Genomic DNA, 23864 nt, shown 5'->3' with positions numbered 1-23864 from the left:
CTGTGTATATATATATATATAAATGTGCTGTGCTAAATATTCTCCTAAAGTAAATCCAATGATTACACTAAACAGTGTCAGCTGCTGTGCTATAAATAAGTGAATTGATACATCGTGTGCACTGCGCAACTGCTCATAGTTTGTACTGCACATTGTTTGGAAGTTTATGCACGTTTATGAGCAGTAGCGCTCATAATCCGGTAAATCCTGGTGCCTGTGCAGTTCCTGGCTGCATTTCCAAATCTCAAATACAGAACAGCCCCTACTGCAACTAGTGACTTGCTATAGTATTGGAATCTGTTCACTGGAGGAAAGTAGACTGAGGAAATGCTTCCTCCTGCCTGCAGCAAACTGATGACATTTTAGCCTAGACTAAATAACTGACTGGAGCTCAAGAAGTGTGTCTTTATTGATAAAAGATGCACATTTTTGAAAAATGATACGATGCTGTATATTGTGACAATTTATGCAGACTTATAATGGTACAGAAATGTCCACTCATTTCAGACAAATGCAATATTCCGTAATTGGCATGTAAAGTGAAATGCAGATACCTATGTTTTTTGCGGTTGAAGGAAGAACACATAGTTTTCCATAAAGTTGCACACAGCAGTAAATAAGACCCGTATTGAACACTATCCTGCATCTGTGTACAGTAACTGGAATTAAAGTGCCACCAAAGCCAAACTTTTTATTGCCAGGTTTTTATTGTTGTCTGTGTCCCATTTCACACCTCTAAAGTGCTGTGAAGGAATTAGTAACACTTATTGCAGGTGGCACTGCAGCTTACAATTCTAAAAAGGAATACCAACTTCACCTATCCTGAGATTACACACTCATGATGATCACTGCAATTGGTAATGTCTATATTTCTCTGTGTAAGATTACTTTTCTATCACTGAATGATGATAATGATGAAAGCATTGGCAGAATTTGTTTAGACTTTCTTGTCATGTAATTGTGTCCTTTAATAGGGAATAAAGAGCTGTCCGGAGCAGCCACCATTGTTGGTGCTGTTAAGGCAAGTTCAGTTCAAGCAGCTCATACAGTCCCGTGCGCCCTTCTCTGGACCTGTTCTGGAAGAAATAAAGAAGACTGTGATGTCCAATGCCAACTCCCAATCTGCCTGGCATGTAAGTCTGTTTGTGACCAGAAGATGGCTGCATTGTTGTTACTGCTTCTATTCTTCTAAACCGCACTGCCTGAATGTGCCATAATTTGTAAGATTGCATGATTTCATGTTCATTAGCTTTCCAGTATGCTACTTCCTTTATACAGGGTATGCTAGGATCCCCTCACTGTAAGCCAAATATGTATTGAGACTGACACGTCTGATCATAGCCAGGGACTCAGCAAAGTTTGCAGACATGCTTTGTCAGCATCTGATAATGACATTGCTCTTTTCAGGCATCCTGAGACATTTCACTGCCTACCATTTACTGGAAGGCACACCATGATGCCTGTACATGCCCTGCCTAGAACAGGGTGGACACTAAGGACAAGTGGTCCTTCTCTCTGGGCTATACTGCTGCACTCAATAATATTCAAGTGGAAGTTCACCCTTATATCATCAACAAAATTTAATCGGGCATATTTCACATGTAAACAAAGGGATGGAAACTTTTTGTACATGGCCACTGCATAGGGAGCATCCTAACCCTAGGGCCAGTGGTGTTGCAATAGCCATGTACAATGTGCCCTATCCCATGGTAGCAATATTACTGTTATTTAATATTGTATAAGATTAATATACTTCCTTTTTGAGGAAACTTCATTCATTCCAAATTCAAATGTTAAAATCAATCAGAATGTAAAATATTTGTCAAGTCTCTGAATGCGTTATGAAATGAACAAATGTTCAGGCCAGATTTTTTGTATACGCTTTCATATGAAAATCTACCAGTGTACGGCCAGCTTAAAGGCAGCTGCAGGTTAATCTGGTGATCACAGAAGATTAGATGGACTGATAAGGGCCCTCATAGCACAGATTGATATGTTTTTCTAAATTTTTATGTGCCATTTAACACATGTACCTTGATAAATGCATAGCACCATGTTTGGCTACTGTCTACACTGTCCAGCAATCAGCATTGGAAGCTGCCAGCTATTTACCAATGACACTGTGGAAGTCGCACTGTCCAGGGGGTTATATGGCTGTTTTCATTAATCAATTATTGGTTGAACTTCCAAGTATGACACTCTCAAACCTTTTTCAATAATGAAACCAGATACAATATACATTGCCCAGCGAAGTATATCTTTACATTTTTTCCCAAGCACTTAGATCTGTCCTATTTCTGAACAGTTGGCTTCAGCTCTCTCACCTCTGCTTCCCTGAACTTCCCATTGAGTACACAAGGGGCAGCACATTTCCAGCAGCCGGGAGGAGGGGAGAGCAGTAGAATGGCTTGCCTTCTTGTGTTTGTGTGCTCATAGAGACACACACGCAAGGGGGTGGCTCCATAGGAGCCAACCTAAAACTGGATATCAGGACCAGTGCTCAGAAGACCGGCTGATTCTGCAGGAAGCTAAAACGTTTAAACATCAAGGAGCAGCATCCATTGTAATTGATTTAATCCGCATTTTAAATAGCTTAAAAACCTTTTGGCTTTATCGCTTTAACCACCTTAGTACTGGAGCAATTTTTTTATTTTTGCACACGCATGCTAAAATCTGATTTTTTTTTTAATTCAGAATTTCTAATAGAAAATTACTTTAAAACCCCAAACAATTATATATTTTATGAAAGCAGAAGCATTGTAGAGTAAAAAAAATATAGTTGCATTTTTTTATGGTGCAAATGTTTATCAAAGCAATATTTTTAGAGAAAACACGTGTATGCTCTATGCATGCATGTTTATTCGCATGCAGGGGCAGCTGGTTTGGTTTTATTTTTTTATTTTATTTCTAGTTAAGTTATTATTTTTTACTTATTTGTGATATCATTTTGAGGTGACAGGTTCTCTTTATGGATACATCAAGGGGCTCTTAGACACCTGATGTTTCTTCTGCCCTCTGATACAGGTGATCAAGCACTAGAATGAACTGCTCTGAAGTGCTGAGCTGACAGTGCTCCCTGGTTCACTGATCACAGAGCAGATCTGGGAACAGATGTTCCTCGGTCTGCTCCTGCTCTCCAACCTGAAACTGTGGTGGTCCCAGGCCCCCACACAGGAACGGGGAACCCTCGAAAACCAAGGCGGGGCGATAGGCGATACATTCGCAGTCTGCTGCAAGTGATCTAGGCGGCTTTAAAGCCTCCAAGATCATTTGTAAGTAGCAACCATCGCCTTCTGAAAAAACATACTAATATCATGGCTGGAGCAGCCACGATCTTAGTACAACCACTTCAGGATGAGGACACCTATGTACATTCGGCGGTCCTGAAATGGTTAAGGAGGTAGATGCTAATAGACATTACAGGCCTTTCTTTAACGCATGCTAGTTTTCATTAAAGTGTATGTAAAGGCAATGTGTTCTGTTTGGAATAGTGTAGGGAATGGTTTAGACCAGCTTGCTCAACCCATTTTCAGTCACAACACCGTTCAAAGATGTAGAAAATCTCGAGGCACCCTAGTCTAAAATGTATTGGATTTTTAAGACATCACAAGCCACCCTGGTTGAGGAAGGCTGGTTTAGACAACAATCAGGTGGGTTTTTTGTTTTCGGAGGAGGGGGTTGGCTGTCTGTGTCCTATTAGGTTTCCCTTGACTTCCTGTCCACACAACAAGAAATAAAAGGTAATCTCTCCAAAGTAAGAATGTATAAATACATAAATGGTTCATATAGTGAACTTGGTGCCAAATTATTCATTTTATGGTCACTACAAAGGACAAGGGGGCACTCTTTGCATATAGAGGAAAAGAGGTTTAACCTTTGCATACGGAAAGGATTCTTCACAATATGTGGAATAGACTCCCCTCAGGAGTTGGTTGTAGTTTGTTTTTGCTTTCCTCTGGATCAACAGTGGGTAATTGTGGGCATAGCGTTCTGTTTAGGCTTTTCTTCTTTTTTCTTTTCTTCGTATCTCTATAGGTTGAGCTCGATGGACATGCATTTTTTTTTCAACCTGAATAACTATTTAAGAAAATCCCCTCTTAGTTGTATCCACATTGATAATTTCCCATGTAACCTAAAATTTGGGATTTCCCATAATACTTCTCCACAAACCCGGTGCTATGAATGTAGACATAAGTGCTATATGAGTGATCACGCAATACAGTCAGCCCCCACAGAAGGTGTCCTTGAGACTCCGTGGAAAAAAAATAAATACAATTTAGGCTGCTGAAAAAAAGGTTTGCTCAGTGATTCATCCTCCAGCCCACACTGGTATTGCACAGCTGTTCTACAAAGCAAACTTTATGTCCTTTATAAAGAGTATATTCTGACTTCATGAATCAATAGTATTGTTTTGTACATAGCCAAAGATTGTGGCTCATGTTCTTTGTTAGAAACTGTACAGGGATCTTACACATAAAATTAAAAAGTATATATAATATATGTTGTATATGATTTTTTATTACGTGTTATTTTTTTCATATGAAATTACAACTTTAAAAAAGGAAAACCCAGCCTACTGCTACTTTAACATTATATAAGCACACCTCAACTTAAAGATGAAATCTGAGATAAACAAATGCAAGGGGCATGAGTATTACTTGAATCTTGGTCTGCTTGGTGTACTTCTTTGTGAATATGTGTAGTTCATTTTGAAATGTTACCTCCGTATTTAGACCAGTACCTGCTGCTCTCCCTTTGTGCAGGGTGTGTGGTCTGTCCCCGGCCCTCCTGTATTTTTTGCAGGCAGCCAGTAAGTGAGTGAAGCTGTTGGGTCCCTTCCACAACTCTGTTGTCTGCACAGGTTATGCACAGCACAGGGATGATATCAACACTACTTACAGTGTAATAACTGTGTTTGCAAAGGCATTTGGTGCATACAAAGTGGATTTATATCTTGATGGCTGTTGAGCGTTTTATTTAAATTCAAATTTTTATGCTCACAGTTTAGATTTAAACTCGCTGTGCAGTTTTTAGTACAGAACAGTCAAGCAAAACAAATGGCAAACGCACTCATCAACTTATCACCAGCTTTAAAGCACATGTATCGAAAACCTCTGTTTTTAACCTTAGCTGTTAGACAAGTTTTTTTGCATGCTGGCTGGCGAGTGTGCTGGGAAACGTTTTGCTGTTGTATTGTTTAAAGCCCTTCCATGCGCACCTTGCTTTAAAGCTGGTGATAAGTTGATGAGTGCGTTTGCCATTTTGTTTTGCTTGACTTATCTACTAACTGACATATCAGTCTGGATGTCACAACACTTAAAACCTAATCTTTCAAAAACTGAGCTCATTATATTCCACCCTCACCACCCCCGTGCACCTTCCCCCAACTTTTCCCTTTAGATTGATAACACAACTATCCATCCCTCCCCCCATGCCAAGGTGCTGGGTGTCATGCTGGACTCAGACTTCACCTTTCTTCCCCACATCTAATCACTATCCAAATCCTGCCGCCTTCACCTTCGTAACATCTCTTCCATCACCCACCCCCCTCTGCCGATCCCTGCACTGGCTTCCATCACCCACCCCCTCTGCCGATCCCTGCACTGGCTTCCATCACCCACCACCCTCTGCCGATCCCTGCACTGGCTTCCAATCGCCCAAAGGACCAAATTCAAAATATTAACAAACACTTACAAAGCAATCCACAACTCTGCCCCCGGATATGTCTAAAACCTTGTCTGAAAGTATCACCCTAACCGTCCCCTCCGCTCTTCCAAAGATCCTGCGCTCTAGCGTTCTTGTTAACTTCTCCCATGCTCGCCCCCAGGACTTCTCTAGAGTCTATCCCATCCTCAGGAACTCCTTACCCCAACCTGTCCGGCTATCTCCTATTTTGTCTGCCTTTAGACAATCCCTGAAAACTCATCCCTTCAGGGTAGCCTATCCCACCTCAACCTAACCACTGAACTATTACTCTCTCAACTCATAGTCAGCTCTCGGGCAGGGCTCTCCTAACCATCTCGTCTTGAGTTGTAGTGTAACTGTAATGTCTTCCTTCTATTCTAAAGCGCTGTGCAAACTGTAAACGCCATATGAATCCTTTACAATAATAATAATACCCTGACAAAACTGAGCAGATTTGATATAGATTGTTTAGCCATCAGTTGTAATGAGCTTTGCCCTACGTAGGAATTCCTCATCTTCTTAGCAATGAACAGTTCTGTAGTGACATTGTACCTTGCTATTGTTTCAGTGGTTAGCTGACGTGTACCAGTTCCAGGGAATGATGATGGATGCGGAGATGTGCTACAGGAAGAGTCTTCAGTTGGCATCACAGCAAGGGAACTTCAGTGGGAAGCTCTCAAGCCTGCTGCGATTATCTCTTCTCGCGCTGAGAGTTTGTATGGTATGTGTCAGGTATCTGTTCTCTCATTCCAGCACTGCTTTCTGTTGGCAGGTTTCATCTTGGGGTGCTGGTTTGCTACAGGTTACTTTGGTTCTTTTTCACAATGAGGTCTTTGTAGTATTTTATAATATTACAGTTCTCTTGATTCTTTAAAAACTTAAGAAAGTTTTTTTATCATTTTTTTATTAGATACAAGAATATTACTTCTCTTTTACTGCAGTTACACTTTTAATGATGTTGCTCTTAAAATGCATCTTAACCTAATATATTGCGGCCTACCAGTCCTAAAATGTTTTGGCTGCATTTGTTTTATTTTTTCATGCTTTTTCCTCTTCATTTTCACCTTGTAATCCTGCAAATAACACACTTCCATTCCCTTCATTTCTACCCACATTTCTTCACTGTATCTATGGAGGGAGCCTTGGTTGTCACACAGACTGGGCTATTTCAGTGACTAACATTATATTGCTCAATGTCATATTATTACCCTTACAGGTCTATTCACAAAAGGGTGACGAGTTTGGAGAAGTCAGGAGAAGGGAACAATCTAGGACAACATAGCTCATGTGGAAAAATTCAGCTCACTTTCCAGTTTAGCTATGTTGTCTAGATTGTTCACTTCTCGTGGCTTCTCCAACCTCTTCTCCCTTTAGTGAAGCACGCCACTCTTTCCAGCAGTGTATTACATCATGCCTTAAGCATTTCACTCCATCAGCAGCATTTTATCACTTAGCGTCAGTTTGCACCCCTCCTTCCTTTTCATTATTTAATACTCTGTATTAAAAAGCCCTTTTTCTTCTCAGTGGCAGTTTCCTCCCTTACACAACACACATTCATGTTGTATTTCATATAACAATAACCCACCACCACTTTTATGATTTCACACCTTGGTAAAGAAAACGTAGTCTGGCCAATACAGTGAATGCTGACTGCCCAGATGCTAGGATTTCCCCATTTGACATGCAGACATCTGCATGGCATAGTTCACATACAATGCAGATTGCGTGCAGAAATGATGGATGAAGAGTTATACATGCAGTTTAGCATAATTTGCATTTCTATTTTTACCTCCCCAATCAGATTTCTGTCATTTTCTATCACAGACTAAAGAATTAAACTGCTTTCTTGGTTTCCCACAACCATCATGTATCACTTCTCAGTTGCTGCCATAGTATGACTTGTATTTCTTCTTCTCTTGTATCCTCACACTGGTTTTGATTTAATAAAGAAATACAGACTGTTCACTTAGCAAAGTCAATTTTCTCAAAGCTTAGTGAATAGTGTTCACTTTAAAACTCCTCTCGAGCCCTCAGCCCTGATGCAAGGATCGGACAGAATCATTGGAGGTGTTTTGCAAATATCTAAATTCCTTTTATAATTGTAAGTCAGTCTGGAGTAGTAGGTATTTGTAGGCTGGCTGCCCTAGGTAATGCTCGCATGTGATGCTGAGCCTCCATGATTGAAAGAAGTGAAATCCAATGAGTTCAAAGGGTGGAGCCGGGACAGTAATGCTGGAGAGTAGAAGGCTAGATAATGCTGGATGCCCTTCAGACAGGAAATAAGATGGACTCTATCTGCTTTTCTGCAGCTTCTAATGCACACTGTAAGCATATTGTATGTAGTGAAATCACAGTAAGCAATTGCAGAGAAGGGCATAAGCCTGCACAACTGTGTAAGACTGAAGGTGCGCTCAGAATTCAGCTTTTAGAAGGCAGGCTGGTAATGCATAATTTAACATACTCCAGAAAAGACCAAAGCACATGAAATCATGAGTTATTAGTTTGCATTTTGGGCACACTATGTACTATATGGGAGTTAGAAAAGCCAATGCACAGAGGCATTGAACATAGTCTTAGGCATCCTAAAATGGAATAAAACATACACAAATGGTTTTGTGCATTTAGAGAAAATATATTATCATTATTACCTCACCTTACCTTGGTATGATACCGGTGGGGTTCTCTAAATGCAGTACAACATTAGAATTAAAGGAAAATCCCTGAGCTGGCAGCAAATGCATTTCCTCTCCTACTACATACAGCTGATTTCAGTTTGCTGTCTACATTGATTTTTAACTGCTTTTCTGCTGAATAAAGTAAATGAAGTAATGTGCCATGCATATATTTTCTGTGAAATATTGCTTTATTCAGGCAAAGATTCCCGACACTCGCTGGCCAGCTCTTCTGCAAGAGGCCACAAGTGAAGTCTTGAAGATGACCTCATGCCCAATGGCCACTCTGCTCCAGGGACTTCTCCAGTTCTGCACTAAGGGGTCACGGTGAGTAATACTCAGACACCCCTGTGTTCTCTAAAAGTTTTCCTCAATGGTTGCTACTCAAAACGATTCTTTCCCAGCCGTATTACATTTTATCAGCATTTACAAATATGCAAGATCTCAGGGCACCCCATTCCAAAATGTAAAAAACAACTTGGGGCCCCTTCAAAATCAATACGAGACCCTAATCCCAGATAGGGGTCTGGCATAGATTTTAAGGGAGGTGTCACGCAAACCACCCCCAAAAAATGGGGTTCCGTCTTCACATCAAAGCCCCCCCACCCTTTTATATCAGAATCCTCCCTTTTAGATTAGGAGCACCCCTTTACATAAGTAGGCCCTTTCACATAAGAGCCCTCTCCTTTCACATCAGAGTCCTCCCTTGGCATCATAAGTTCCCCCTTCACATCAGGTCCCCCTTTTGACATCAGAGTTCCCCCTTCGCATCAGAAGCCCATCTACAAAATGGAAAGGCATGACACTGTGTGAAAATTTCAAGACATCCATGAGAAAGGCTGCAGTATATACTTTAATAACAGCAAATGCTGATCAACTTCTCATTACCATGTTTTCAAAATCCTTCCACACACATGGACAGCAACACAATGGTCCATTTTATATATATTTTCTCGGGTGGACATTGACTGTTATAAGTGCCTGTATTTGCAGGAACTGGTGCCAACTATCCGTACACCACACAACATTTTCCTTTACATTAGGAGTCCCCTTCACATTAGAGCCCCCTACTGTACTTGCATCAAAAACTGAAGCCCTTGTGTGCATTTAAATTAAAAAAAATGCACTTTTGTCTAGCGTGTATCTTTAATTGCCATGGGACTTTATTTTGTTTAGAGCTGAACTGCAGGTAAACCGCTAAAAAGACAGATAAAATACATATAGTGTATGGGAGCTGCCAAAGGGTGAGAATTCCTGTCCATCCAGACCTCACATTTTTCACAGCTCTAGGCGGGAGGCCAGGAGACTTGGGTTTTTCCTATTCTGCAGGTAAATAACACTTGCAAGTCTTGTCCCTACCCCAACCTATGACTGGAAAGGACAAGCAGCTGATTTCAGGCCATTAACTTGGTGCTGCTGACTCCGCCAAATTCAACCAGTATCTGGCCCGTCAGGAACAATGGCCCCCCTGCTGTTAGTGTTGATGGGAGAGGAATCAAGAGTTAGATTTTTTCTAAAGGTGCCCATACACCTTACAACCATCGCGTGCGCACACCGGCCCGTTCCGCAGTTGTCGAACAAGCACGCCACTAACCCCCCGACAATCGTACGATTCTCGGCGGGTTTTCTAGCATGTTCATTCGACAAAAGATGTGCAGTAGAAACGGTCGCAAGCCTTCCATACACCTGCCGATTATCGTACGATTGCGGGATTTCCCCGCGATTTTAGTACGATAATCGCAGGGTGTATGGGGACCTTAAGAGTGGGCAGCCAACTTTACACTGCTCACCTTAAAATACATTTAAAATACATGTGATGGTGTAATTATGAATACAGAGCTGCATTCATTTGTATCTTTTATATCTGCCTGGAGGTCAGCTTTAAGATCTAACATAACGCACTGTATATGAACCCTATATCACCAAAAAATGGCACTCAAATGTCCTTTTAAATGTATAAGTAGCTCCTTATTGATGTTTGGTAGTCATTATTTTCCTTTGTCTAAAAGGTAAGATTTAAGCAGTGTTGCTGCTGCAGCTGGAGCCAGGATCTACTGCTCAGTATGCTGCTGATACACAGAGCTGCTGTTGTGGAGGCCAATCACAAAAGTGATGTAAAGTAATATGAATTATAGAAAGGATAATGTTCCAATGTTTTGAGCTCTGAAATGTGGTACCCATTTTTATTATTCTTGCAGGGGGGTTAATAGGCTCCTTCTCCACGCTGGAGCTTACAGCTTAGAGAATCTGCCAGTAGTGATGTATTGTAATGACCTAATGTGAAAATATACTTAGAACTTATACTTGAATCTTAGAGTAACACCATGCTACATCTGCATAAAATATAAACTGCCTGATGCTCCCACTGTCTTTATATAGCAGTTTATTTGCTTTCTGGTAAGGCTTAATAATACTTATAATGAAATGGCAAGGATCAGCTGCTGCTATCATACTGTGCGTCACAGCCACTTCAATTAAAGTGAGACTATTCAACACTATGGACTTGTACAGTAAGCCAGCGCAAGGAGCAGTGAAGTGCAGACAACGATCAGATTTATTGATCAACAGTTACATGACATCTGATTGGTAACCATGAAATTCTTTCGTTTGCATATCATCAGTGCTCTTTTTAGTATCCTACTGACCAAACTTGTATTGGGTCCAGCTCGCCAGTCACTGGGCCTCTCTGAACTCTCCTGTTTCCAGTGGCTCTCGAGGATTTTGCACAATATTTGCCATAGAGACAGTTCCTTTCTAATGTAAATGCTGATTCAGTACCCTGTGACAGTTTGCTGACTGTTAGCAGGCATCTGAAAAAAAGCTTTTAAGTTAATTCCTGCAGTCAGCAAATGGCCTGGGAGTATAGGGACCCTCAGTCAGCAGAGAGAGAGAGCAGTTTTCGCTGGGGTGACTTTATGCCTGGAAGCCAATCCATGCTCACATGGGAATCTACTCTAGCATGCCACTCTTGCACCAAAGTTTGTTGAGGAACCTTTATCACAGGGATCACCTCTGTTGTCATTAAATGTATCAGTTATTCCATTCACGTAAAAGTAGTTATAGCACGTATGCACATTTCATATAGATGTCAAAATTGTATGTAATCCTCCAGGCATGCTCTGTGATAACGGACTTTCAATTTGCAAAATCCAGTTAATTCGCAGTTTTTGTTTATTAGGTGATTTATAGGGTATTCGTTCTTTTGGTGTGCACTAGTTTCAGACAGCAGAGAGAAACAGTTGTGAAGCCTATAATGACTGACTCTCATAGATTACCAACTCAATCAGAATGGTATTAAGGGGGTGAAATATTGGCATCATCAAGGGGGAAAAGTCCTTCCAGACATAAATGTTGTATACGTTTGTTCTACATTGGTGTAGATCCGGACTGAACAAATCCCAGGAGCCAGGTAGCCAATGCTCCTTAAGGGCCTGTTCACATGATATCAGGTGCGGATCTGCAGACGCGGTGCTACTGATGCAGTGCGTTTTTGCCACGTTCCAATTTTTTAAAAAATGATTTCTTTTTTTTGCTGGAGTGGGGCTGTCAGTATGTTAGCTGCAGTGCAGTGCGTTTTTGACGCGTTTTGCGTTTTCGGTCCGTTTCCTGACCGGGCAGCATGTGACATGCAGTATTTTTTCTGTCGTAACCTGAATGGACTGCGCACGTGAGAACTGTAGCCCATAAAACACATAGGGATACATTGGGATGCATTTTTAGTGCAGGAGCGTACGGATCAGGTCAGCACAGAAAACGGACGTCGTGTGAACAGGCCCTAAAAATTTCAGCTGGCGCCTAAATTTTGAGATTTTTCTTAAGTTGCCAATGGAGCTGGCTACTAAAAAAAATCCTGCTGGCTCCTGGATTGGACAGACGGGCTCCTAGATGCCATAATCATTTGCTCACCCCCCTTTAAAAGAAAGCGCCCCATATATACTCTTCTGTACAAGTTTTGTTATGATAAGTGTTGGCGTGTAGCATACCAAGGCAGTAAAAAAATTGTGCTAATCTAAACCCATATGTAAATTCATCCCTAACTATGATGCACAACCAGGCCAGTTGTCAGCTGTTCCTGCTTGTTAATTTCCCTTTAACAAATCAAAATTGTGAGACCAGCCCCGTCATCGTTACTGAAAGATAGAAATGACTCCCACTCTGCTTATGAAAAGGCTTTGGATTGAATCTTTGGCATGCCATACAGCTGATTTTAATGCATTACGAGTTGATGAATTTATTCATAGCTCCTGTCCTGACGAACCCTCAGGCCAGATAATACACACTCCGGTAAGATGTTTCATTAAGAGCAAACAGAGCAGTGCCCATGCTAAATCTGTACCCCCCTACCCAGGTTCTATGTCTAAGACTACATAGATTAAACAGGTACTGTGCCCTGTTCTGTGCGGGATTTTACTCTTTATTCTTTGTAGGTTCTAATTTTAACGTCTGATTCACACTGTCACCATGATGTCAAGAAAACTTGCGAATGTGTCTAAATAAAGCCCAGGGGATTTTAATGACTTTACTCTTTAAAATTGTAGTTTTTGGGTTAAGTGGTTTCACATTGATAGTAACAAATATAGTACCTTTTTTAGAAATGACTCATACAGATTTGGTCCCTTTGTGGCTGGACGTACAGTGTACGTCTCCCGTCACGAAGGGGTTAAAGAAAACCAGTATTGAAAGAAATCTGTAGGCTGTTGTTGCTGACAACTCCTTCTAAGAATGATAGTTTCCTGGCTGTCACGCTGTTCTTTTTGCTGAAATACATTCAGGGCCCAATCAGAATTCTAGCTGAACTCCGGTCCGTTTATAAAAAATTATATTCTGGTTCCACTTCCCTCCTGTGACCCCCCTTAAACTAATGGTCTAATGCTCATTAAGAGGCGTTTAACTGAGAGGAATACTTGGCTTATTCATCACTTTCCCGGCAGGGCCTCATGATCCTCATGTACAGTGCAAGACCCCAATGTGAGGGAGAGGCTACACAACTAAAGAGGAGCTTCTAGAACAATTTGGGAATAGGGCTGCAATAACGAATTGATTTAATCGATGATACTCGATAATGAGAATGGATGTCAAAGATTCTTATTATTAGTTGATTCTGCTTCTCTCCTCCCAGCTGGAAGCCAGTGTTTAATGGGATCTGTGTCCCCCTCAATAGGTAAAGACCCTGCAGCTGGTGCCCAGCTGTAAGGAGAGAGCCAAACCTCAAAGCCTGACGCCGCATCAGCTCTGCTCCCCGTTTACCTCCCCACTGGGAGCCTGCTGCATGCTGCGGTCTGTGTCCCCTCCAATCAGATCAGAGGGGACACAGACTGCTTCAATCGGCGCCCAGTAGGGAGGAGAGACCTGTTGTCAGCTGCTGTGACTCTGCAAACGCCCTGTGACTCTGTATGCCCCTGCTGCCCCCTCTTTATGATCAACTGCCGGCGGTAAAAAAAAAACCAGCAGCAAGTCTCCACTCAAGTGGTAGGGAGCAATAGCCACGCTGCTATTGGCTATTTCAAATTGCAGTAATTAATAGCAGGCTGGCTATTGCACCAGCTCACTGCCTGCTGTCATTCAGCAGAGGAGCGGACCTGAAGGAGAACTTTCCTTTCTCCTTCAGGCACCTCCTCTGCTGATTGACAGCCTGCTATTTCAATCTGAGTTTGTGTTTACAGTAAGTTGTCATTCCCCAGGTAAAGCTATTGAAGTGGAAAGGTGACACTAGGGGTAGACCCCTAATGTCACTTTAAAGAGAACCTGTCATCTCCAATGTGCTATCACATAGGGGGCTTAAAGATTAAAGATACTCAAAACAAAATGTTAAGGCCCCCGCAAACACGCGTGTACTAACAAACACAAGTCGCTATACATGTCAGGTATCGCTCCGTGCGCCAGAATGAGAGCAGTAATTCTCAGGCCAATATTCATGGCTAACTCTAAACTGATGATCGGGCTTATTTATAAAAATATAAACCTAACCCCAGGTGAGCAATTAAATCGCCCAACTCCACTCCGGGTCCCCCATTAATATTCTAAAAAATAGTTTACCTTGCTTCGTTCCCAAAATGTAAGCACAATTTAAGCCATGTGACATTATCACAGTATCTGATCATCTTGCATGCTTGTTGCTATTGGGGAGGAGGGGGGGTATAGGGATTTGCACTGACCTCAATGTGTACACCAGCGGATGTAGGCTCACCATTCCATAAAAAGGCTTGAGGGTTCTTGGGAGTGACTGAACACAACGCCCTATAATCACTGCAGCACTGAGCATGTAACTCATTTGTGACAACCGCACTGCTTTGACAGCAATGCCATTGAGGACTTTGTTGGATGATGCCGGATGTTATCCAACCCAGAAAATACCCACAACGTTCCTGCATTCCTTTGTGGATTACAGAAAGAGAAAACAAAAAAATGGAAAGGTGAATAGCAGTATGATCGTAAAGAAGAGAAAAAACAATGCTACAATTACATGTTGAAACTGGAGTTGGGCTTTAGCAGTGCAATATTATGTATATTTCATTTCAATCAATAGTAAATTGAGTAGGCTTTAAGACTCATTTAGCACAATGTTTACTGAAGAGTATTAATGACAAACTGAATAAATGTACTGTTAGCCTTTTATTTGCCCATTAGATACAATATTAAGGCTCTACTGAACACAAATATACAGGACTTATAAAAAGCATACGCCACGTTGGAAGTTTCCATGCTTTATTGTTATAGAACAGTCCATTTTTTTCTTACCCTGATAAACAGAAATATAGTCTTTAATGGAAAAGTGAAAACCAATCTCTGTAAATTGATTGAAGTTATTTACAGTAAACATGCACACTCTCTATTCGTATTTAGTAGATTCACTTTTGGCAGCAATTACAGCCTGTAGTTCCTTTGTTTTCATGGTGCACGTTGTCACAATCTTGGCATACCAGAAGTTGGACCTTCCAAATGTACATGAATTTATATTGCACCTGAAACCTCTTGCCTACACTCAATTGATCTCCTCCATTTACCTCTTGGTGATTTTGGAAAATAATTAGCTGCACCAGTAACGGTTTGTGTTTGGCAAATTAGCTACTAGCATGTACCAACATGTTAAACCCCCTTCATTACCAGGCCATTTCTCAGAACTTCACACAACACTATAACCAAATTCATTTTATATCCCTTTTTTTTTTTGTTGAGACAAAGCTTTGTTTGGTGGTATTTAATAACTGCCCTTTCCCTTTCTGTAATAAAACATGGCAAATAAATATGCCAAGACAATACCGGAACCCCCCCAAGCTACCCCTTTTTAGAAAGTATATACCCCAAGATACCAAAATGTTCTGGAAATAAAGAAACATGCCGCTATTGAAGGGGTTCAAACATGGAGATTGGTAATGGTGCACTAGATGCATTTAATGTGCAGGTCATACACAGAGGGAGACAGCGATGATGTACAGATGTGCAGGATAAGGTGAATGGGGTTAATATATAACTCAGAGAAGCGATCTGTAGTGGAGCTCACATATACTGTAGAGGAGACGGGTGAAAGGGTTAAACATTTTTACACACTTTATTATTTTGTGCTGCAGCTTATTTTCACCAAGAACTAATGAATGAATGACTTGTTCATTCATTAGTTCCCCCTACTCTCCCCTTCCTTTGTTGTAAGATTAAGGGGAGGGCTTGGCAATGTAAACATTGCCATGTGATCACTGCCATCACAAGGCACAGAGCTGGTCCAGTCAGCTGTGTGCCTGAATCCAATGCTGTATGCTGTCTAATGACAACAGGAACAGTGGCCTCTGTGTGTGCACACAGGTGGGAATGGTAGGGTGTGCTGGGTTCTCCCAGAACAATGGGGCAGCAGACTGGCTGTTTATGTACAGTTTCCAGTCCACAGGAGTTCTGTTTAAACAGCCCCGATGCTGGCGACGTACACTGTACGTCGTCAGTCACGAAGGGGTTAAAGGATTTGTATACTTATGCATTGTGTGTGTGTGTGTGGTTTTTCTTTTAATTGTAATTCATTAAAGAGACCCTGACACCAACTTTAAAAAATGCAGGTAAAAGCACAGAAAAATCAAGTATCAAATGATTTTTATTCGCTTGCAGTGTGCCTTTGAACATGCTAGACAGTTTGACTTCTTCAGGGAGAGTCAATTTCCTAGCACAGTAAAACAGTAGAAAGGCATCATGGCACACTCACAAAACCAGCATGTAAAACAACATGTCTCACCACTAAGGATAATGACAGAGGTTTGGATACACGTCTTCAGCCGAGGATGTGTAAGCCGCACTGCCGCGCCAAGGCACCTCTTATAGTGCGGTTCTAACTCTAAACTATGAGAGTCTCCATCTTGGAGCACATGGGGGCGTTTGTCGTTTGTTTTGCTTGAATTTCCTAGCACAGCCCCCTCCCTCTTTCGTGCCATAGCCCTTCTAGGAGTTTTTAATTACACTCTGTGCTGTCCCATCTCCTCCACTCCTTCCTTCACCTCCCTACATTACCTTTTATGTAGCTGCCGGGTGAGGAGAAAAAGGGGAATACTATATACTGTCACTTGATGGCTGGGGCTGCTGACATCACAACCACAATGGTGGCGTCCAGCAGGGGTCTCAGGACCTTTTGGATGTGTAAAAAAGACTTTCACATGTAAATAAAATGTATGAAATACCTTACATGCACCTATAATATTATAGGAAGATTGTTGTTGAAATAAATGATCTGATGACAGGGTCTCTAATTTTTTTGCGTTTTCTTATTGCCATTAAAGAATGTATTTCTCTTGAAGAGTATAATAAAAACAAAATACAATTCCAAGGTGGTGAATACCTTTGATAGACATTGTATAGACCTTTTAGCATTGGTACGCATGCAAATGCAAAAAATATAAAGTGCCATTTATAAAAAAAAAAGTGGGATGCAGATGCCAAATGTTAATGGCCACCCCTAGATCAATACTGTGCTCATTCACCTACTTTTATGGCCACCCTGACCACTGTCCTCGTGTCCACAGAGAAGCTGAAGTATTTGTTTGGTAGAGCTGACAGTTGGCAATAGTCTTCAGCCTAGTGCTGAGAACTCCATGTTACACACACATACCGCAGCTCTGGCCATCTGTGATCTCATTCTGGCTGAAGCTTTGATGCATTGCAGTAAATTGAATATTTCTCTGATAGTTCTTTTTGTGTAGAAACAAATATCAAGAGGTTTACTTGGGATTTATATTTCTGAAAATGTTAAAGCCGACTTGTAAGCCATATATTTTTATTTTATATAATGCCTTGAGTAGTCAAAGTGGGCCAACCATGTCAGAATCCGAGCTCAAATGAAATGATTTTTAACCATAAAGTGAACCTGTGCTTTGGTTATGCAGGGCAAAGCAACAGGTTCACTTTAATCAATAACTAAATGTGCCAAGCTACAACAATGAGCAATACAGAAAAATAAATCTGTGACTTAAAACAAATGTCAGTGAATAAATAGTAAAGGGATCAAATGTGAAGTCTGCAAATGTTCATAACTCTGAAGATATGTCCAGATATAAACTGCAATAGTGATGAATATTTCTTGTTCTTTCACCAAGTGCACCACACCAAATTTAGGGGTGCTCACCTTATTGGTAGACCCCAACAAAAGGTCAAATCAGGCAATTCCCTTCTTAACAGAAGAGGGGGCCTCAGCTCCAATCACTCACAGATATCCTCCAATGATGTAATCAGACCAGCAGACAGATCTTTATATCACTTCTTTAGTAGGAAAACAATAACCTCCAATCTTTATCGATCAGTAGGCCTCCTCAGTATAGGATGTCAATACCAGGATCGTGTTATCCAAAAAGAGAAAGCAAACACTATATAGCACGTACCATCCAAACAGAGTATGATTTATTAACGGAAACTACTCACATAAAAGCAGTGGTAACACAGCATGGAATCTTTCTAAGGAGAGTATGCTGGAGTTTCAAATGATCGCGGTCGTCAGTCATAGAGATCAATGTGATGTCAGATGCTCCGCCCTACTCGCGTTACATCCAGAGTGACTTCATCAGGGATCAGGATGTTCATCGGCTGATCCCTGATGAAGTCACACTGAATGTAACGCATGTAGGGCGGAGCATATGACATCACAATGATCTCTATGACGGCCGCGGTCATTTGAAACTCCAGCATACACTCCTTAGAAAGATTCCATGCTGTGTTACCACTGCTTTTATGTGAGTAGTTTCCTTTAATAAATCATACTATAGCACGTACCATTCAAACAGAGTGTTTGCTTTCTCTTTTTGGATAACACGATCCTGGTATTGACATCCTATACTGAGGAGGCCTACAGATCGATAAAGATTGGAGGTTATTGTTTCCCTACTGAAGAAGTGATCTAAAGATCTGTCTGCTGGTCTGATTACATCATTGGAGGATATCTGTGAGTGATTGGAGCGGAGGTAACCTCCCCTGGTTAAGAAGGGAATTGCCTGATTTGACCTTTTTGTTGCGGTCTATTAATAAGGTGAGCACCCCTGAATCTGGTGTGGGTCACATGGTGCATCTGGTGAAGGAACAAGAAATATTCATCACTATTGCTGTTTATATCTGGACATCTTCAGAATTATGAACATTTATAGACTTCACATCTGATCCCTTTACTATTCACTGACATTTGTTTGAGTCACAGATTCTTTTATTGTTTTTTCTTTTGTATTGCTCATTGTTGTAGCTCGGCACATTCAGTTATTCATTTTTTACGTGTACATTCCAGTGCCTTGTAGCTTGCTTATTGGCGCAGTTAGTTTCTATATATTTTTATAGGTTCACTTTAATACTGGCTCCCGGAGCAGCTTATGCTTACCTTACTTTCTCTTTCTTGCCGCTCAGGGCGCACATCATAATCAAAAACAAATATCGAGTACGGCACGTGTGAAGGGTAGGCAATGCAATCCCCTTCCTCCCACACAACAGTACTTGTATCTGCAATTTGCTGCTTAGCCATGCAGCACTGTCACCTGGAGAGGTGAGGAGGAGGGGGGGATCCTCTACTGTGTGTAAGCACCAAGTTGGGCTTTTTAGCCTTGGTGGGGAGCAAATGAAAGGAAGCTATTTGCAGCTGTTGGGTGTGTGGGTCAGCATTGAAGTGAACCTAATAGCAAAAGCACAGGTATGTTCAGTTTTGTAAAAGAAACTAACCTGCAGGTTTATTCTTGGATTCCCAGAGCTTCCAGTCACATTGATGTCAGATGATTCCCATGTACTCAGCGCCGGTCAGTGTGACAGTGTGTTACTGGCCGGGGTCAAGAGAAGAATCTCTCAAGTCTCTCATGGGACAAATTGGAACTAAAGAGCTGTCCATTACCAGGGCTAGTGACGTTTATTGCCAGCATGCTCCTCATGACCTAGGTTTCACCATAGGTCACACAAAAGGAGGTGTGCCTAATTATATTTATATAAAATGAGTAAATAGTCAACTGTTGCGATCTCTAGTTTTATGTTATTTTGATTTACTTTGGGGCTTGAAATATTTAAAGCACAGCCCCAGACAAATGTTGTACCACCCCCCTCCCAGTCTGTCCCAGCCTTTAACAAAAAAAACCTCTAAACCTTTTTAACTAGTGAGAGAACCCTGCTGACGAACAGCTATTGGGAAGTGTCCACATCACTCAGGCAGTGATGTGGGCGACCAAAGAAGAACCCTCCCACTCTGCAGTCCAGAAGGAAAGATTTGGGACCCGCATGTCACATGACTACGAATTCAGCTAAGTAAAAGGGTCTTTTTGGTAGGTGTTTCTTTAAATTGCAATAAACACATCAATTAATTACAAGAAGTATGTAAATGGGTAGTAGGGAAAGGGAGTTCTAAAGCATGAACTTAGTCTTCTTTAAAAAGAACCTCTAAGCGATAAGTCACACAGTTAAAGGAGAACTACCGCTTATTGCGCAGCTTACGGTCTTCTCCCTGCAGAGAGAGGCGTGTTTGTCACCACTCCCCACAGGGATTCCCTGCTCCCCTCTCTTTGTTCCTCATTGGAGGGACAGACCAGGGAGGGGGCGGGCACAGCTGGCTCTAGAGAGGAAGAGCCAGCTGTTGATTAGGCAGTGGGGTGGATCCCAGTAATGTCAGGAGCTTTCCCGGCTGCAGCGTGGCTCTGCGCTGTAGCATATAGCTTGCAGTAATCCCATTTGTAAATGTACTTCTGCAACCCAAAACAGAACTAAAGCCAAAAAAAGGTTTGGCCATAGGTCTCTTTTTAAATACTATTTTGAACAGGAAAACTTACTCCATTTACTATAGGTTGCCCTTATATTACAATCTGTACAGAATGTACAATGTGTTTTTAGATGTACCAAAACTGTGTGATATGAGGTCCTAGCTTAACAGTCCCTTCAATTCCTAGCCAAGCAGGCAGGGTATATAACAATTCAGTAAGGCCAAGGAATTTGTTACAGTTTTATCTTCTCTTGTGTCATCACTACATTTGCTTGTGTCTACGGTGACATGTACGGAAAGTACACAAGATGTGTACAGTATATGCTACCATAGAGGTGAGTCAGCATGTAGTCAGTGTGTGTTAAATCGTGTGTACAGACAGATCTTTCCCTAGGGACTATTTGAGTTTGATGGAATCTCAAATCTAATATATCCAGATGTATCAGGCTTCTAACAGGGATTCTTTGTGGGTATGCAGACTGGTCACATAATTCTACGCTGTGAAATGTTTTTTGCTCCGCTCCATTGATTGCAGGTGAGGCTAAAGAAGGATTAGAGATATGGTAGTACATAAAAAAGAGAACCAACTGCTTTCCATTTTTGAGGCTCTGGTTTAGGACCATTGAGAAGATGACGATGGAAGCAGTTAAAAGGATTTCGCTAGCAGGTCAGCCAGCTGCACACTATGAACAATGGGACGGAATTTGAGGCACTCAGCGGGTAGACCGTATCCACTAACAGAATTTAGAAGCATCATTTTAATGTTTGATTGGATTGCACCTTCTAGCAAACAGGATTATGATTTATATTAACAAGTGCTAAGAGTACAGCTGTGATGAACGTGATCTGAGTATCAGTCAGTGAACAAATGTCAGCCAGTCTATCTGAACACCGTTCATTGCTCACGTTCTTGTATTGCCTTAGCTTGTATATTATACTCTTCGGGTTAACTTTCCTTCAATTTACAGGGTATTTTTTCTTATACTTTTTTTGAACTATTTTTTTTTTGTTCAGTCTAAAAATAATCATTAACAATTTGGCTTCTTGTTCATTGGCTTCTTGTTCATTGGCTTCTTGTTCATTGGCTTCTTGTTCATTGGCTTCTTGTTCATTGGCTTCTTGTTCATTGGTTTCTTGTTGATTTGGTATGTTTGTGTTTTGTTTGTCATCAGGAAAACCCGGCAATTATTGGAGAAAGTGGTTTATCAGACCGGATGCAGTGAGACGATTGCTGCTGTCGCCCGCTGGTATCTCCTTAGACATTTACATGCCAAAAATGACGATCAGTTAATTGAAGTAAGCATTTGTTCTTGGTTTAGTGACTGTTCTCATCATGTCACTTGTATGAAATCATTAATTAACAATGTCACTGTGACATGATCAGACTTTTACAGGCTTACACTAGATCCTGACAGCTGTTCTTTGTACTGTGACAATGAAAAATTGCTGTCATTTTGACACTTCTTTCATAGGGGTTTTTTTTTTAGACTTTTATTTTTAAAAAGTTTTCTTTTTTTTCTTCTTCTTCTGAAGGGTCAGTATACCTTAAAATTATTTTACAGCTTTGGGTGAATGATGGTGGGTTAAATCACCCATCGCCACTCAGTTCCCAGTTGCACCTACTTTCTGCAGCCATTATCAGGGGGCTTCCATTCTCTTAATAGGGCCTTAGATCATTTTCTATTAGGGGGTGAGAAAGACTGAGACAGCTACAGCTGCAAGAGAATGTTCTGTGTGTGCTTTTTGTAGGGAAGTGGAGAAGAGACAATTATTACAGTGTGGGGAGAGTTCACTGCTGCAAAATATTAGACGCTAGTAGATAATTCACCAGAGTCCATCCCAGTTATACACACACACACACACACACACACACACACACACACACACACACACACATATACTTATGTGCCATATAACTAGGATCTCCTGCTTTCTGTGTAATTATCTCACACTAAGTGACATTAGTACTAGTGGATGGATTAGCTATGGTTCATCCACAAACATTTTGCTCACTACCAAAATATTTGCTTAATGTTGAAGTTGTCACTAGGTTTTAGTTTCAGATGGGCTCATTTATCCTTGTGTCTTAAAGTGGAAGTGGAGTTTTTTGGAATTTTTTTTTTACATTACCCCAGAGGTGTTTGCCATAATGTGCTAGCATGCACAGCATATAAACATTTTGGCTGACTTATTTTGTAAACAATCCTCTCCAGCGCTGAGATGTCTGGTTTCCCCTCCGTCACTGGCAATGCCATCTTCTCACAGTCTTCTTTCATGTTTGGGATCTTTGTCCTCTTGGTTGGCCAGGCTGGCACTCCCACACATGCACATGAAATTTTACTGGTGTATGGCCAGCTTTAATAATCAGTATTTTACCATTTTTATTAGCATACCAGTAGGAAATTGGCTTTTAGAATCTGCTTCACGCTTGCTAAATTGACTTTGTTCACCTTTTTATTGGCCTGTTTAGATCAAACATGTAACACCTTTTATCAGTTCCTCAGAAAGAAATTGCCTTATTTGTGTTCCTTCACTGTCTTGTCCTATTGTGTGATCTTTAATATTGCCACATTTCTGTTCTACACTTTCCCTCAGGTGCTTTTAGAGAATGCCAAAGTCCATGAAGACACCCGAGTCCTGGATCTTCACCGGCAGCTGTCCAGTAGTTCATAGTGTTCTGTTTTTCGTCACCGCCCATCAATGAAACAATCTTCCTGCCAGAATGTAAACTTTCTTCATGAAATATCAGCGTGTAATCCATTATACAACCTGCAGTGTATTGTACCAGCCAGAGCTTTCCTTTCGTGCTTGCAACACAATGCTAGTCAAAGCAAGCTTGCATGAATTAGGCAATTGTCCTATATATTGCTAGATTCAATTGTTCTGTTAGTGTACGAATTATTCTCAGGAATAATGCAACAGTACAAGACTCCATCTTTTATATGAGCCATCATGTGAGAGTTCATAAGCCAAACTCTAGGCAGACAGCTGAAATAGATATGTGGAGTGTCCTATATGCAAAATAATTTGTTCTTTTTGTCAAGCCACGTTTGTGATTTATACACCTCTGCCAGACCAAACAGACCTGAGGGTGACATCATTTTTTTGTTGGTTAAGGAATACAGTCATCTATCCCTGCAGCCTGTTGATTGAATGATGAAGGAGCAGCAACACACTGATAAGTCATCCACTCTGCTTTCTTTACCCTCTCCTTCTGTCTACATGTTCCCTGTCATCACATGTGCATGCAGCAGAGCCTGATTGGTTCCAAGTGCTGACCTTCCTTTTTGAATTCAGAGTCCTACTGAGCAGGGGACTAAAGGAAC

At 41.2% G+C, this 23864-nt stretch overlaps 1 protein-coding gene across 1 annotated transcript in view; it reads left to right on the top strand.

Moving 5' to 3' along the window:
* Positions 1-23354, top strand: part of TTC37 (tetratricopeptide repeat domain 37) — a 95142-nt gene extending 71788 nt beyond the window's left edge. The window contains exons 37-41 of the mRNA XM_018560535.1: positions 975-1133; positions 6254-6406; positions 8557-8684; positions 21711-21834; positions 23134-23354. Of these exons, the coding sequence (XP_018416037.1) occupies positions 975-1133; positions 6254-6406; positions 8557-8684; positions 21711-21834; positions 23134-23211 (642 nt within the window). The 3' untranslated portion in view covers positions 23212-23354. The remainder of the gene's footprint in view (positions 1-974; positions 1134-6253; positions 6407-8556; positions 8685-21710; positions 21835-23133) is intronic.
* The last annotated feature ends 510 nt before the right edge of the window (positions 23355-23864 follow it).

Source organism: Nanorana parkeri, unplaced genomic scaffold, assembly GCF_000935625.1.
Source record: "Nanorana parkeri isolate BGI_ZX_2015 unplaced genomic scaffold, ASM93562v1 scaffold462, whole genome shotgun sequence".
NCBI lineage: Eukaryota > Metazoa > Chordata > Amphibia > Anura > Dicroglossidae > Nanorana > Nanorana parkeri.
This window is presented reverse-complemented; position numbering and strand designations above follow the sequence as displayed.